Source organism: Myotis myotis, unplaced genomic scaffold (genome assembly GCF_014108235.1).
Source record: "Myotis myotis isolate mMyoMyo1 unplaced genomic scaffold, mMyoMyo1.p scaffold_m19_p_6, whole genome shotgun sequence".
NCBI lineage: Eukaryota > Metazoa > Chordata > Mammalia > Chiroptera > Vespertilionidae > Myotis > Myotis myotis.
Window position 1 is genome coordinate 79,607,018 of NW_023416368.1, and position 16,512 is coordinate 79,623,529.

The window sequence follows — 16,512 nt, forward strand, 5'->3', positions numbered from 1 at the left end:
CTCACCTGTTGGTGGACATTTACTTTGGTTGTTCTCAGTTTGGAGATGTTATCAATAAAGCTGCTGTGGACATTTGTTTACAGGTCTTGTGTGGACATGTGCTTTTTTAAAAAATATATATTTTATTGATTTTTAAAGAGAGGAAGGGAGAGGGATAGAGAGCCAGAAACATCAATGAGAGAGGAACATTGATCAGCTGCCTCCTGCACACCCCCTACTGGGGATGTGCCCGCAACCAAGGTACATGCCCTTGACCGGAATCGAACCTGGGACCCTTCGGTCCGCAGGCTGACGCTCCATCCACTGAGCCAAACCAGTTAGGGATGGACATGTGCTTTTATTTCTCTTGGATTCATGTGTTAGTTATCCATTTCTGTGTAACAAATCATGCCTAAACATGGTGCCTTAAAACAGTCAACATTCATTATCTGACAGTTTCTCAGGATCAGGAATTTGGGAGCGACTTAGCTGGATGGTTCTGGATTGGGGTCTCTCATGAGGCTGCAGTCAAGCTGTTGGCCAGAGCTGCCTCATCTGAAGGCTCCTCCGGGGCCGGAGGGGCAGCTAGTATGGCTCCCTCAATGGCTGTTGGCAGGTCTCAGTTCTACTACACATGGCTCTCCAGGAGGGTAGCCTAGACTTCTGTAAAGATGCATAAGAGCAAGCAAGGAGGAGCCCAAGATGTAAGCAAAGACATTTCATAACCGAATCTCTGACGTCACATCTGCCATATTCTATTTGTCAAAAGCGTAACACTAAATTCAACCTATGTCCTGGACAGGAGGCGAATTCATGAATGTCAGGCAGTGGGCTCACTGGGGGCCATCCTAGAGGTTATCTTCCACCGTCTCCTAGTTTTTAAATATGTATTTAAGCAAACATTAAGCTTCCTTTGTGTACTTCACAAGAACTGTCTCCTTGGCTACTTACAATAGCTCTCCGCAAACAAAAACAAAAACAAAAACTAATATTATGATGACATGATCTCACTTATATGTGGAATCTAATGAACAAAATAAACTGTCGAACAAAATAGGTCCAGAGGCATGGATGCATGAATCAGACTGACAGATCTCAAGGAGAAGGGGGTGGGGGGGGGGGGCAGAAAGAGATTAACTAAAGAATTTATATACATACTAGAGGCCCGGTGCACAAAATTTGTGCACACAGGTGGGTCCCTCAGCCCAGGCTGTGCCCTATTGCAGTCCAGGAGCCCTTGGGGGATGTCCAACTGATGGCTTAGGCCCGCTCCCCACAGGGAGCGGGCCTAAGCTGGCAGTCAGACATCCTTAGTGCTGCCGCTGCCACAGAGGCTCAGGGCTTCTGGTTGAGTGGTGCTCCCCCTGTGGGAGCGCACTGACCACCAGGGGCAGCTCCCGCATTGAGCTTCTGCCCCCTGGTGGTCAGTGAGCATCATAGCAACTGGTTGTTCCACTGTTCAGTCAAGTTGCATATTAGCCTTTTATTATATTAGAATATGCATAGCCCATGGACACAGACAATAGTGGGGTGAAGGTCTGAGGTGGGGCAGGGGCTGGGTGGAGGGGGCAAATGGGAGACATCCGTAATACTGTCAACAATAATATATATATACACACACACATACACACACACATATATATATTTTAAAATTAATATTATGCCTACTTTGTAGATGGAGAAACAGACCCAGGGAAGTTAAGTCACTGCCTATTGTCCACACCAAAGTTGGCAGCAAAAACAAGATTCAATTCTGAGCTTTAAGTCCTGTATGAAGTGGAGGCTGACTACAGCAAAGAGCAGGAGCAAATAAGGGAAGAAGGGAAGAAAGTGCAGTTATTATTTTTTACTAGGGGCCCAGTGCATGAATTCATGCACTTTGAAAGGAACTGTGGGCCATGAGGCTGCAGTGAGTAGGTGAGCATAGGGGCGGGTCTTGGCCCATCCTCCGTGCCCCTGCCTGGCCCCTCCTGCCACGGCCCCCAGTCTCCTGAATGCCATCAGCCCCGCTCCCACCACCACCGCTCCCATGCACTGATGGCGCTGGTCCCACTCTGCACCCGCTAACGGCGTGGGGCGATGGGGGCTGGCGCTAGCAGCAGGTGAGAGCAGCGGCTCCAGCGCTGGTAGCGGGTGCGAGAGGCGGCTGCTGGTCCCAATCGCCCCTCAGGAGCAGGGGGAGGTGGAGAAGCCCTGAGGGGCGATTGGGGCCAGCAGCCGCTGATGGTGCCAAGCAATCGGGGCTGGTGCAGGGTGCTGGCAGTGGGTGCAAGTGGCTGCTCTGGCGCCAGCCACGGGTGCGAGCAGGGCTGGCGCCAGCAGCAGGTGCAAGTGCCGGGTGGGACCATGGCTCACAGGAGCAAAGGATTTTCAGTAACCACCAGAGGCTTGCCCCAGTGACAGTGACCAGCGCCCCGCCTTGGTCTGGTGCCCCCGCTCACCTGCTTCACCGTCCCGCCATGGCCAACACCCACCATGTTCCATGCTCTGCTGCCTGCTGCTGACACCTGCCACGTTCCGCGTGTGCCCCCTGGTGGTCAGTGCACGTCATAGCGACCAGTTGTTCGGTTGTTCCACCATTCGGTCTATTTGCATATTGGGGTTTTATATATATAGATTCCCGAGGAAAAGAAGAAGCACCCAGGAGAGCTATTTTCCTTCATTGATTTCACAAACTTTTATCGAGCATCTACTATATGCCAGGTGGTGTTTCAGGCCCTGGGATACCCACAGAGAACACGATGGACAAAGTTCCCTGGACACATGGAACTCACACACATGGGTGACTTGTCACTATTCAGTCTAGCACCTGGCACACAGTGCCGGAGAGGGAAGAGGCCCAAGGCTTTGTGCTGGACATGGGGGGGCCATGGTGACCAAGGCACACATGATCACTGCCCAACTGGAGGTCACAGTTTGGTGGTAGATATGGATAGCAAACTATGTTTGCAAACAACAAACAACTCATCTATTCTTTCCTTCAATATTTATTGAGCACCTATTGTGTACCCGGCTGGATTCTAGATAGAGCAGTGATCAAGACAGACACAGATCCGCTATATTATGGAGGGTGGGGTAAATGAGTAAAGAGATAAAGAAAAAGGGTTATTTTGGTTTGTGAAAGGGCTGGGGTGGGAATCCAACAGGGTGGTAAGTGGGGTGAGGGTGGTGTCAGGAAGACCTGTCCGATCTCCTCCTCCAGACAACATTTTTCTTGTTTCTCTGGTCATAGGGTCTTTGTTCAAGTGGAGCTTTTGTCTGTTTTTTTTTTGTTGTTGTTTTTTTGAGGGGGGGACCTGACTCAGGTGGCAAGCCCCCAAAATGAGAGTTTCAAGGAGTTAATCTTTCTACCCTCCCAATCAAATAATAAATGGAGACTTTGACCCTCCTCTTACCCCTTATCTCAAGACAGGAGAGTACAATTGTGTCAAGGTGCAGCTGGGAAGGTGCGTGATGGGATCTGGGCAAGGCCAGGTGGGGAGTGGAGTGGGGAGTCTCTAGGAGTCACCTCCAGCCAGATCAGGTCTAAGAGAGGTGCCATTGTCAGGGAACTATTGGTAATGGCACCTCAGTTTCCTTGCCTGTGAAGTGGGTTCCCAACACCAGGAACACTTAATATTCCCAGTTTGAGGATGTTATCAATAAAGCTGCTATGAACATTTATAGGTCTTATGTGGATCTGTGCTTTTATTTTTCTTGGGTGCATGTATTAGTTATAGATTTCTGTGGAACAAATCACACCTATACATGGTGCCTTAAAACAGTAAACATTCATCATCTTACACAGTTTGCTTTTTCCATTATTCAGAAGTTATTGATTGAGTAACTCCAGTGTGTTTGGGCCTCAATCTAGGTCTCTTTCTGTAAGAAGCCAGATAGTAAATATTTTAGTTCTGTTGCAACTACTCAAGTCTGCTGGTGCAGAGTGAAAGCAGCCCGGAGCTCTATATGTAAATAAAGGGGTCTGGTTGCATCCCAAGAATATCAACAGGGTATTAGGTTGTTGTTTTTTAAAGAGGCTTGGAGCAGTGCTTGGTACACAGTAGGCACTTCATTAATGCTTGTTTTCTGCCTGGAATATATCAGGCACTTCACTAAGGCCCGGTTTACAGCAGGCACTCCATAATGTTTTTGCCTTCTGGTATATAGTAGGCATTACATTAATGCTTGCTTCATGCCTAGTTAGATAGTAGGTGCTGCACTCATGTCTGGCCCATACCTGGTATATAGCAGATGCTACATGCCTGCAGTGTGCTTGGTATATAGCAGGTACTGCATTAAGGCTTGGTCTATGCCCGCTATACAGTAGGCATTCCATTAAAGCTTGCTGCATACGTGGCATATAGCAGGAACTGTTATATGCCCGGGCCCAGTATACAGGAGGCGTTTCATTAATGTTTGTTCCAAGAATGGATGACTGTAAGGTTCTTTTTGGTTAGGCAATGCCAAGACGCTTCCCGGGAAACCGTTAAGGTTGGGACCCCAATGTTTCCTGTGGGGTTGGGTCCCCAGCGCCGAGACCGCATTGGCGGGGTCCGTGCCTCCTGCTCTCCAGCGGAGCGGGGCCGACCCGGCCGAGCCGAGCCGAGCGCAACCGAGCGTGCCGGCCGAGTCCGCCACATTCCCACAATCCCGGGCGGCCCCGCCTGGCTCCCAGCTGAGCGTCCCCCTTCCCACGTTGGCGCAACCAAACCCGCGGGCGCGTCCCCCTCGCCCCGCCCCACCCCGCCCACCTCGACCGCTAGTCCCGCCCTTTCAGAGGGCGCGCGGGCCGCCGCCCCCTCCCATTGGTCGTGCCGCACGCCCGTCGGCTCTGTGCCCGCGCAGGTTAGGTTGTGCGGCGCTGTCGCTTGGTCGCAGCGGCTGCGGTTGGCGGCGGCGGTAGCGGCGGCGACGCGGGCGCAGGGCGGCAGGGCGGCAGGGCTGGAGTGCGTGGCCGAGCGGGACCGGCGTTCGCAGGCAGCCGAGCAGACCGGCCGTCCCGGGGGCCAGCGCCGAGGGCCAGGCGGGCGCGGCCGGGGCGGCTCCAGGCGAGGGCCGGGCCGGGCCGGGGGGCGGCGGCGGGGGTGGCCGGCGGGCGGCCGGGGCCGGGACGATGACTCTGGAGTCCATGATGGCGTGTTGCCTCAGCGATGAGGTGAAGGAGTCCAAGAGGATCAACGCCGAGATCGAGAAGCAGCTGCGGAGGGATAAGCGCGACGCCCGGCGCGAGCTCAAGCTGCTGCTGCTCGGTGAGTGCGGCCGGGCCTGCGGGGTCCGCGGCGACGGTGCGTGTGTGCCGGGCGGGGCCGCCGCTGCCGTGCTGTCCGCGCCCGGGCCAGGGGCCTCGGGGTCAGCCCCGGCCGTGCTGTCCACGCAGGCGGCCTGGGGCCTGGGGTCCGCCTCTGCCTGTGCAGCCCACGGCGGAGCTTTGGGCCTCGGAGTCGGTGCCCGTGTTGTCCACGGCGGCGTCCGCGGCCTGGGGGCCAGCCCCTGCCTGTGTTGTGCATTGGCGGGGACCCTGGTTTTCGGGGCCTGACCCCGCCCATACTGTGGGGTGCGCCCCTGCCTGAACTGTCCACATGAGGTCCCAGTTTCTTCGGGGCCAGCCCCTGTCTCTGTTGCCCACGTCGAGTCTCTAGGAGTCGCTTCCTGCCTTTGCTGTCCACTTCTGTCCCCTGGGTCCTCAGGGCCAGCCTGTGCTGCCCACGGGAGGTCCCTGATCCCTGCGGGCTGGGCCCCACTGTGTGGTCCAGGTGGGGCCCCCACAACCCTGGCAGGTCTGTCCTCTGCCCCTTCTCACGAGACGAGCCCCCTTCCTGCATAGGGCTGGCCCCCTGTTTCTGCCCTACTCAGTGTCCCCCTCGCTGCCCCCAGCGTCTGTCTGTTCGGCCCAGACCTTTGATCTGTAATCCACTGACGCGCCCCGCATTCCCCCCCGAGATCCCCTCTCTGCCTCTTCCCACCAGGTGGAGCCCTGTTCCCTACACTCAGGGCCTGCCCCCCACCTACCCCCCATTCCTTTAAGCCACATCTGCTCCTCCCTGCCCCCCTGAGGGAAAAAAGCTTTCCCTCGGGAAAGGGGTACACACCGTGGGGGACAGCCTTTCTTCTCTCCTGGAGGTTTCTGTTTGGGCTGGAGGCTGGGAGCAGGTGGAGCCTTTGCAGGTTTTCGGAACTGGCCGGCTCAGTCAGCCTTCCCCAAGCCTTTTCCTTCGGTCTTGGTGGGAGCTGGTCCTCCTGGGTCCTCCTCCTCCTCCTCCTCCAGGGAAGATTCCTGTTCCCGTTCCTGTCTCCCCAGGGCACACCTGTTGCAGGGAGTGAGTTGGCCCAGCTGTCAGCAAAGTGTTGTCACCCCAAATAAGGGCTGTTGAAGGACTTACCTCTGCCGGCAAAGGCAAGAAGGTCATTTACAAAACAGAAACCTGGGCCCTGCCCATTATGAGTCCTGCTTCCTTTTCATTCCTGGGCTGCAGGGAAAGTTGTGAAAGCTGCAAGCTGCTTAGAGGTAGTTTTGATGGGCCTGGGTGGGAGAAGGGGGAGGGTTGGAGGTGGCGTGGAGCTCCTGATGATGAGTAGTGGCATTGGTGGCCCTTTGGGAGGCAGCTGGTCTTGCCTGGGATGCATTGCTTCTCCCACCTGCAGGGTCCTCCCTTTTATGAAATACCTTCTCTACTTTTTTTTCCAAATGTATATCCTGATTTACCTAAAGACCATAAAATGGGCTACCTCTGAGAAAAGACAGGCAGAGAGTAACCTTAAAGTTTGGCGGAAACTTGCAGTGGTATCCGAGTGGCAGGCACTTGGGAGGACTTCGTGGTAGGTGGCTTCTGCAGTGGGCAGTAGAGTTTATTTTGAAAGGGGGGAGAGGTTAGAAATTAGAAGTGTCTCAACATTATCATCAGCCGGCCTTGACTGGGGCCTGGGTGAGCCTCCAGGTGCCCCGGCAGCCTGTCCTGAGCCTGTCCAGGCTTCAGATCGATGTGGGGGTCAATGCCACAAGTCAGTGACCTGTGCTGCTGCAGCCTTGGTGTGCCTCTGCATTCTCCCTGGGCTTCCCCAGGAGCCCTGCAGCGGATCTGGAATTGGCCAATGCCCACCTGAAGACGTGGGGGGAGTCAGTTGCAGGGGCACCTGTGTCTGTAGTCCCACCCCTTCTCTCCTGAGGGCACCCAGCCAGCACATTGGGAGAACAGGCACCTGTCTCTTGAGGTTACATCCTAAGCATGGAGGTCAGATAAGACAGTGAGGGTGATGTGAGCTCCCAGGTTCACGGTGAAGGGTTCTGACATGAGGAGGATCGTCATCAGTGCAGGGCAGAGGCCCAGGTGTGTGGGGTGGGGACTGACCCTGAGGCCCTCCTTACCCAGTGATCCTGCAGGCTTTGGGCCTGGGACCTTTTTGGGAACCCTGGGAACACTTACTACCAAGCAGCCCATCTTCTGAGATTGAATACCCCTTGCTGGGAAGACTTTGATGACCAGAGGACAGCGTGGGGTGTGAGGATGCAGGGAGGGCGTTCTTACTGAGTACCCTTTGCCTGGTACCCAACCGCTTATAGGACTCATTTTAGCCGCCCACCCCCAGCAAGCCAGCCACTGGCTAGGGACTGTCCCCATTTTGCAGGGGCAGACTGAGCTTTCCAGCAGCAGTCTGGGCTGAGGGCCTTCCACCCCTTAGCTGCTCAGAGTGGAGTGCCAACTTCCGCATCCCTGTGGCATCTCTGTGTGTGGGGGGGTCTTGTTTCTGTGAGGTTCTGGTGTGTCTGCTTTGGCGCCTGGGTTTGGAACCAGGTGGAGCAAAATACTGTCACTTGAGAAGCCCTTGCCCATTTCACCATGTAGGTCCCCTGTCTCCTTAGGTCTGTATTCATGTGACCTATGGAACCTCTCAGCCTGGTGGGGGTTTTAATGTCCCATCCTGGTGGCAAGAATGACCTACCTGTGGAGCTCCTGGATCTGGACTCTGACCCTCGGACTGGGGGAACCTCTTGGGCTCTGTCCCCAGTGCTCCCTCATAGCTCCTTTTTAAATCTCAAAGAGGCATCTCTTTTCCATACAGCAGGGTCTCCCCCTCGGCACTGGGGACATTGGGGCCAGGTCAGTCTCTGTAGGGGGCCATCCTGGGCACCGTGGGGAGCTGAGCAGCATCTCTGGCCCCACCCACTTTATACCAGCACCCCACAGATGTCCCCAGACATGGCCTGGCATACCTTGGCGTGGGGGGGGGGGGGGGCGCGGGCAGGACTACTTGTGTTTGAGAGCCGCTGCCCCATGGTAACACAGTGTAAAACGCGTGTTGCAGAGCTAGTATGTTATCAGTGTGTAAATTACTTTGTCAGATGTTTTGTGAGTGCTTAAAAAGGGTATTTTTGTTTGTAGGGTCCAAAGCTGTGTGCGTGCATGTATGTGTGCACTCAACACACATCGTACATGTGAATACATGGATACAGGTCTTCAGTGTCATAGCTCTGGTGTTCCAGGCAGTATCCTTGTTAATATTCTGTCTGTTGTTGGGAATAGGATGGCGAGTATGCCTGTGCTGCAGGTCCCAACAGCATGCATCACTCTGCTATCCTGTGGACCAGAATCCTGAGGCCAGTAGGAGCTTTGGGGCGGGGATCCCAGGCAGGCCCACTGGCTTCCGTCATTTGATAGAAAACCACTGAGGGGGTCCCTATCTGTGTCTCGAGACAGGTTTCCCATTTGAACCTCCAGGCCTTCCATGGGAGCCCCGTTTCAGAGGCCCAGCAGCCTGCCCGGGCTGAGCCCAGTGGCTCCAGGGATTTCTAAATAAAGCAGGGCGGTCAGTTCCGCAGGCTTCCTGTTGGCCAGCTCTGGGCCCCACAGGGCGGTGAAAAGGCTCGGAATCTGGCATGGGGTGTGGTGGCTCCAGCGGGAAGGGCGTGCCTCCCAGTGCTTTGAGGTGTAGAGCGGAGCGTGATCACTGGTTCCTGGCAGAGGGGCCTGGCCAGGTCCCCTGCAGATCGAGAGAGCAGGAAGCGCCCATGGTTGGCCTCTTGTCTGTCCCTCGATTTCCCCTGGGGCTGTGGAAGGACCTCCATGCACCCCAGGAGTCTTACTGTGCTTGAAATTAAAATGAAATTAAATGTTTTTGGCTAAAAGCTAAAATGTTTTTGCTTTCCCGGGTGCAGTCCCTGGAACTGTGAGGAGCCCAGACTGCCCACTCTCCTCTGTTTCCTTGCAAGGCCCAGGAAGACACCCAGTGCCTGGTCCCATGGGGCCAAAAGGCTGAGCCCCTGGAATGACTCCCCACAAAGAACAGTTAGTGTTGCAGGCCCTTGGAGCCTCACCAGGTGTGTCACCAGGCTCTGGGGCCAGAGCTGGCACTTAAACTCCATTTGCACAGACGACTGTGCTTCCGGTCTGGGCTCTGTGTGTGCCTAGCTGTGCCGGTCACTGCGGTGAGACTGGAGGAAGTGCTCAGCCTCAGACATTTAACCACAGAAGGTTTCACTTTCTGCTTTTTGTGGTGGAGTCTTCCTAGGTGCAGCCCCACAGCACTTGCCGTTACCACTGCCTGTGGCCCTGGCATTAGGAAACCAGACATGGCTTAGATGAGGACCTCTGCCCGAGGGTTGCTTTTGTCTCTTCTCTGTCCTGGCCCTGGGGTGGGTGCATCTGGTCTAGGACTCTGGGCCATGTGGGTGGTTAGAGCTGGAGAGCAGTGGGAGGAGCGGTCCCATCTCTGGTCCCAAAGGGCACCCCTTTCCCAGCTTGCAGCTGCAGCCTGGTCAGTGGGGACAGTCAGCCTTGGTGGCCTGCTCCCTGGTGTCTGTGAGCAGTGGATGGGATTCAGGATGTCTCCACGGGCTCTGGGAATGCCTGTGTGCAGGGTTATTTTTTGGTGTAACTCACGCTGCTCACAGAACTGGGATTTCATACCTCAGGTGGCTGGCTCGTGGGAGGGGGTGTTCATAGTTCCTATGCCTCTCAGCCTTAGGGCACCTGGCCTATTGTGGGGTGTGTTACCCTGCCAGAGTGACTCCTCATTCCCTTCAACACCCCCCACTTCCAGCTCTTGACTATCCCACTGCCACGTAGCACAGAGCCCTGCAGACCTCAGAAATGTGTTCTGATGACTGATTTGTGATTGGATTCAGTGCCCCCAGGAGAATGGAATGGGAGTCACCTGGCACCCCCTGATGCCCCATCATACCTGGACGTGAGGCTCCCTGCTCAGGCAGCCCCATTGCCACCTGCCTGTGGCCCTCTGCTCTGCTGGGTGGACACATGGGTACTCAAGGGCACAGCTCACAGCTGCCTGTCTCGGAGGCCCCCCTGGAGGAGGCGGGGTTTGTCCACCTCTCCCCCACCTCACCAGCCAGGCTGGGCAGCAGGGGTGGTGCTTGCTTTGGGGTGGGACCATGGTAACTCAGTGTTGTTTCCTAGGCTCAGTTTCCTCATTTGTTGGAGGGAATGGTGCCCCTGCCCCTGAAGCACTATGGTACGATGAAATGGCTTACAGTAGGTGCTCAGCAAGCTGAAGAAGCTTTGTCCTGTTATCTCTACCCTGTCCACTGGATTATTTGCATAAGTTCCCTTTAAAAGGCTACGGGAATAGTCCTGGGATATGGGTGTCCATACCAGGACCGAGCTGGGAAGTTCTAGAAAGTGCTGGAGTGGGGTTCTGCCCCTGTGTGACTCCTGAGTTTTGGTTTTCTCTTCTGTGAAATGACAATAATTTAGGATTATGGCAAGGATAAAGTGGGGTGATGGGTATTAAGCTAGGAAGTGCCACTCACAATATTCCTGTTGTTGAGCCTGTCCCTCTGTCTCACAGCAGGGTCTCCAGAGTTGGGTCCCCAGAGCTTGGCTGTCAGGGATTTGGCCATCAGGGTACTTTTTCTTTCTTTGTGTTTTTTTTGGTTCATTCTCACCTGAGGATATTTTTCCATTGATTTTTAGAGAGAGTAGAAGGTAGGGGAAGAGACAGAGGGAGAAACATTGATGTGAGAGAGCCACATCAATGGTTGCCTCCCTCCTGCGCCCCAGCCTGTGCTCCAACCGGCCAGGGATCGAGCCTGCAACAGAGGTACGTGCCCTTGACCAGAGTTGAAACCAGGATTGTTCAGTCCGCAGGCCAACGCTCTATCCACTGAGCAAAACTGGCTAGGGCTGGGTACTTTTCCTGATTTCCAGCCCCTGGTTGGTACTGTACGAGGTGGGTGCACTGTAAGCATCTTAGAAGGAGCAGCTCCAAGTTGAGACTGGTAGGAAATGCCTTTGGTTGTCATGTTTGTTTGCTTGTGGACCTCGATTGGGAGAGGGATGGGGGGAGGTAGAGTTGGAAGGGATAAGAGTTGACAGGTTAGACCCCTCAGGGAGACTGGGGTGGGGGGATGTGGGGGCGGGGCATCTGAACAGGAGACAGGTTGCCTGTGTCTGTCCCATTGTTCTTCTCATCTGAATGGATGGGGATGTCTGTAGCTGGGCTGGGTGGGTGGGCGGGCCTGTCCTCCAGTCCCTGAGCTCTGCCCAGGCACCCACATCTAGTTGGGCTAGACGGCAGGGGTGAGTGGAACTGGAAGCTTATGTCACGTCCATTGACCTTCAGAGGCTTCAGAAAAGGCTGCGATAACACCTAGCAGGTGAGGATAAAAGTGGGGGCTCAGGCCCTAACCAGTTTGGCTCAGTGGATAGAGCGTCGGCCTGCGGACTGAAGGGTCCCAGGTTCGATTCCTGTCAAGGGCATGTACCTTGGTTGTGGGCACATCCCCAGTAGGAGGTGTGCAGGAGGCAGCTGATTGATGTTTTTCTCTCATCGATGTTTTCTCTCATCGATGTCCCTTCCTCTCTGAAAAAATCAATAAAATATATTTTTTTAAAAAGTGGGGGCTCGGTGCAGCCACTGTGGAAGACAGTATGGAGTTTCCTCAAAAAGTTAAAAATGGAACTCCCATTTGACCCAGTGATCCCATTTCTAGGAATATATCCCAAGAAACCAGAAACACCAATCAGAAAGGATATATGCACCCCCGTGTTCATAGCAGCACAATTTACCATAGCTAAGATCTGGAAACAGCCTAAGTGCCCATCAGCAGATGAATGGATTAGAAAGCTGTGGTACATCTACACAATGGAATACTATGCTGCTGTAAAAAAAGAAGGAACTCTTACCATTTGCAATGGCATGGATGGAACTGGAGCTCATTATGCTAAGTGAAATAAGCCAGCCAATGAAAGAAAATACCACGTAATCTCACTCATTTATGGATAATAAAGGCCATTATAAACTGATGAACAAAAATAGATACAGAGGCAGAGCAGCATCGAACAGACTGTCAAACTACAGTGGGAAGGCCGGGGAGGGTGGGAGCGGGGTAAGAGATCAACCGAAGGACTTGTATGCATGCATATAAGCATAACCAATGGACACAAGACACTGGGGGGTAGGGGAGGCCGGGGGAAGGTCAAGGGGAGAAAAAATAAAAAGGAGACATGTGTAATACTCTTTGTAATACTTTAAGCAATAAAACAAAATTTTTTTAAAAAGGGGCTCAGAAGACACCCAGCAAAATGGTTGGGATGGCCAGTGCTACTGGGCTATTGCACAGTGGCCTCAGTTACAGCAGGCAGCATGTCCTGACCAAAGGGCGTCGCACCTTGGAGGCCCCTGGGCAGAAGTCAGCTCCACTGACTTTGCCTTGGCGTAGAGATAAGATGAGTCCAGAGGTTCACACTTTCTGTCCTCCTTCCTGTCTCTTATCAGTGTAGGTGCCCACTGGTTTGTTCTCTTTCTGGCCAAGGAGCACTTCCCCCAGTGCACTTAACGTTTTCTCACTTCCCTGTGGCTGTGGCGGTGGTGGAACAGGAGAAATGGAAGTCGGTATCGGGGGAGATGCTGTGGTTGTGAAGCAAGAAGACCTGAGTTCCCATAGTTACCAGCTCTGTGACCTCAGCAAAGCCGCTTAACCTCTCTGTGCCTCAGATCCCTCACCTGTCCAGTGGGAGGCGGGATGATAGTTGTATCGCTGAATGAAAGAATGACTGAATGAGTGGGGGTGAGAGAAGTGTGTAATAGCTTTCCTTAGCTGCTCGAGGATTTTGTGTTTTCTGAGTCTCCCTGCATAAGGTCGCACCCTCTTTGATGTTGGAGCTGTTGACACAGTTTGAGGTTCATGTTGCGTTTCCAGGAGCCCAGGTCCCCTGCAGTGCTATTGCCTGGGCCTTCCTGTGACTCTGTGGGCTCCTGGCTTCTCTACTCACATCCCAGTGTGGTGGACAGCCAGCGCCAGCGCCAGCCCCAAACCCAGCTTCTGACTCTAACACTTAAGTCAGTGATGGCGAACCGATGACACGTGTGTCAGAGGTGACATGCATACTCATTTTTTTTGTTGATTTTTCTTTGTTAAATGGCATTTAAATATATAAAATAAATATCAAAAATATAAGTATTTGTTTTACTATGGTTGCAAATATCAAAAAATTTCTATATGTGACACGGCACCAGAGTTAAGTTAGGGTTTTTCAAAATGCTGGCACGCGGAGCTCAAAAGGTTCGCCATCACTGGCTTAGGTTCTATTGCTAGATTGCAGCCACCTGCCCCAGGGGTTGTGGATAACTGCATACTCGAGTGTGTCAGTGATATCAGATAAGTGGCAACCTTCCTGCTCTTCAGGTTGTGGCCGGCAGGGGGTTGAACCCCTTTTCTCTCCCACATCTGGGGATGTTTGCTAGGGCTCAGGGCTCAGACTGACTTCCTTCAATCCAATCTGCCATCCTAGCTCTCCACCAATCAGTGAAGCGGTTGGCAGCCTCCAACCCATCACAGAGGGGCTTGTTTTCCTTCCTCTTCTCTATTAGTCTCAGCTGAGGCAGCACTCAGACTGTCCTCCTGATGGTGGCAGGACTGAGTGTGCCTGGGGGGTGTCCTGCAGGCCTGTGAGAGGGGCTGACGGGCAGGAGGCAGAAGGCAGACCCTCTCTTGGGGAACTGGGCCTCAGCGTGCTGAAAATGGGGACCTTACAGATACAGAGTGAACGGCAAGGATGGCCTCTGGAAAGAATAGCTGGGGTGTCGGGTGCTGGGCGTTTCTTGGAAACCGTGGATTTGGGTTTCTGTGCCAGGAGCTCAGTAGGGTTGGAGGGATGGGCCCATGAGGTGACTCGTATTTAACAGTGGTAGGAACTCTGGCACACAGCTGCAGGCACCCACAGAAGTCCTCTCAAAACACTGGGCTGGTCCTGTTACTGAAAAACTGGGTAGGTGGGGCAAAAGGGATCCATGGACATAAACTTGAGGTGTAACTGCAGCCAGGACCTGGAGCTACTCGGCTTCCTTACAGGGACGTGGTACACATGCATCACTTCCCCACAGTGTCATTACCTGTGCAAGCACCTGAATCCACAATTGCCATCAGGGCCTTTAGCATTTCTAGCGCCACAGGGAACCTCATACGACTCTTTTCTACCCATGCCCCTGCCCTTCCTGGCTACCACCCATCCATCCACTCATCCATCCATCTCTATAGTTAGACCTCTTTTAACCCACCTCCATCCCCTGCCCCAGGCCTTCATCACCCTGTTGCCTTGTTCATGGGTTTTGCATATATATATATATATATATATATATATATATATATATATAAGTTCTTAGGTTGATCTCCTACCCACCCACCCTCTCCTTCCTTCCCTCTGAGATTCCACAGTCATTTCCATGCTTCTATGTCTCTGGATCTGTTTTGTTCATTAGATTCTACATATGAGTGAGATCATGTGATACTGTCTTTTTCTGACTGGCTTATTTCACTTAGCATAATACTCTCCAGGTCCTCCCTGCTGTCTCAAAGGGTAAGATATCCTTTTTTACTGCTGTATAGTATTCCATGGTAAATATACCCCACCTTTTTTTTATCCACTCATCTACTGATGGGCACTTGGGTTCTTTCCAGATCTTAGCTATTGTAAATTGTGCTGCTATGAACATAGGAGTGCATACATTCTTTCTGATTGGAGTTTCAGGTCTTTTAGGATATATTCCTAGAAATGGGATCACTGGGTCAAAATGGCAGTTCCATAGTTAATTTTTTGAGGAAACTCCATACTGTTTTCCATAATGGTTGCACCAGTCTGCATTCCCACCAGCAGTGTACTAGGGTTTCTTTTCTTCCATCCTTGTCATTTTTTGATTTTTTGATGGTAGCTGTTTTGACAGGTGTGAAGTGATACCTCATTGTCATTTTAATTTGCATCTCCCTGATGATCAGTGACTTTGAGCATTTTTAAAAATATATATATTTTTATTGACAGGAAGGGAGAGGGAGAGAGAGAGAGAAACATCAATGATGAGAGAGAATCATTGTTTGGCTGCCTCCTGTACGCCCCCTACTGGGGATTGAGCCCGCAACCTGGGCTTGTGCCCTTGACTGGAATTGAACCTGGGACCCTTCAGTCTGCAGGCCAACGCTCTATCCACTGAGCCAAACCAGCCAGGGCTTGAGCATTTTTTCATATGTCTCTTGGCCATCTGTATGTTCTCTTTGGAAAAATGTCTGTTTAGGTCCTTTGCCCATTTTTTAATTGGATTGTTTGTCTTCCTTTTGTTAAGTTGTATGAGTTCCTTACATATTTTGGATATTAAACCTTTATCAGATGTATCTTTGCCAAATATCTTCTCCCATACAGTGGGCTCCCTTTTCATTTTGTTGATGGTTTCTTTGCTTTGCAGAAGCTTCTTATTTTGATGTAGTCCCATATTTTTATTTTCTCCTTAGTTTCCTTTGCCCTAGGACAGTGGTCGGCAAACTCATTAGTCAACAGAGCCAAATATCAACAGTACAATGATTGAATTTCTATTGAGAGCCAAATTTTTTAAACTTAAACTATATAGGTAGGTACATTGTTATTAACTTAATTAGGGTACTCCTAAGCTGGCCTTTGCTAAAAACGTCCTCAATTTGATTGAGGTACGTTCACAGAGGTCGACCCCTTCCAACTCTCCCATCCTCAACTCGTGCATGAATCGCGTGCTGAGTATCCCACGGCCCGCCTGCGCCACGTCTCCCATTGCCTGACCGACCGACACCCCCCACTTCTAATGCCACTTCTTCAAAATAGACTCACCCAGGCCGAAAACTGACTTCTGTGCATGGGCCACGAAGTTTCAATAGCACTGTACGTGCGCGCCTGCACGTGGTATTTTGTGGAAGAGCCACACTCAAGGGGCCAAAGAGCTGCATGTGGCTTGCGAGCCTCAGTTTGCCGACCACTGCCCTAGGAGATGTATCCATTAACATATGGATCAAGAGATGCCTGAGATTTTGCTGCCTATGGTTTCTTCTAGGATTTTTATGGTCTCACGGCTTACATTTAAGTCTTTTATCTATTTTAAGTTTATTCAGGATCAGAAGACACATAGTCTCCTGGGGTTGAGTTTTTCCCCACTTGGCATAATTCCGTGGAGCCCATCAGCTGTTGGGTATGTCCATGGGGTTTCCTTTTCATCGTTGAGTAGTGTTTATGGTACAGGTGGGCCACAGCTTGTGACCATCTACTGAGTGAAGAACATCAGGACCAATGCCACTCTTTGGAC

General features: G+C 52.5%; 1 protein-coding gene across 1 annotated transcript in view; it reads left to right on the top strand.

The window, feature by feature from the left end:
• The first annotated feature begins 5,074 nt into the window (after positions 1-5,074).
• Positions 5,075-16,512, top strand: part of GNA11 (G protein subunit alpha 11) — a 29,390-nt gene continuing 17,952 nt past the window's right edge. Inside the window, exon 1 of the mRNA XM_036313822.1 lies at positions 5,075-5,210. Within this exon, the coding sequence (XP_036169715.1) occupies positions 5,075-5,210 (136 nt within the window). The remainder of the gene's footprint in view (positions 5,211-16,512) is intronic.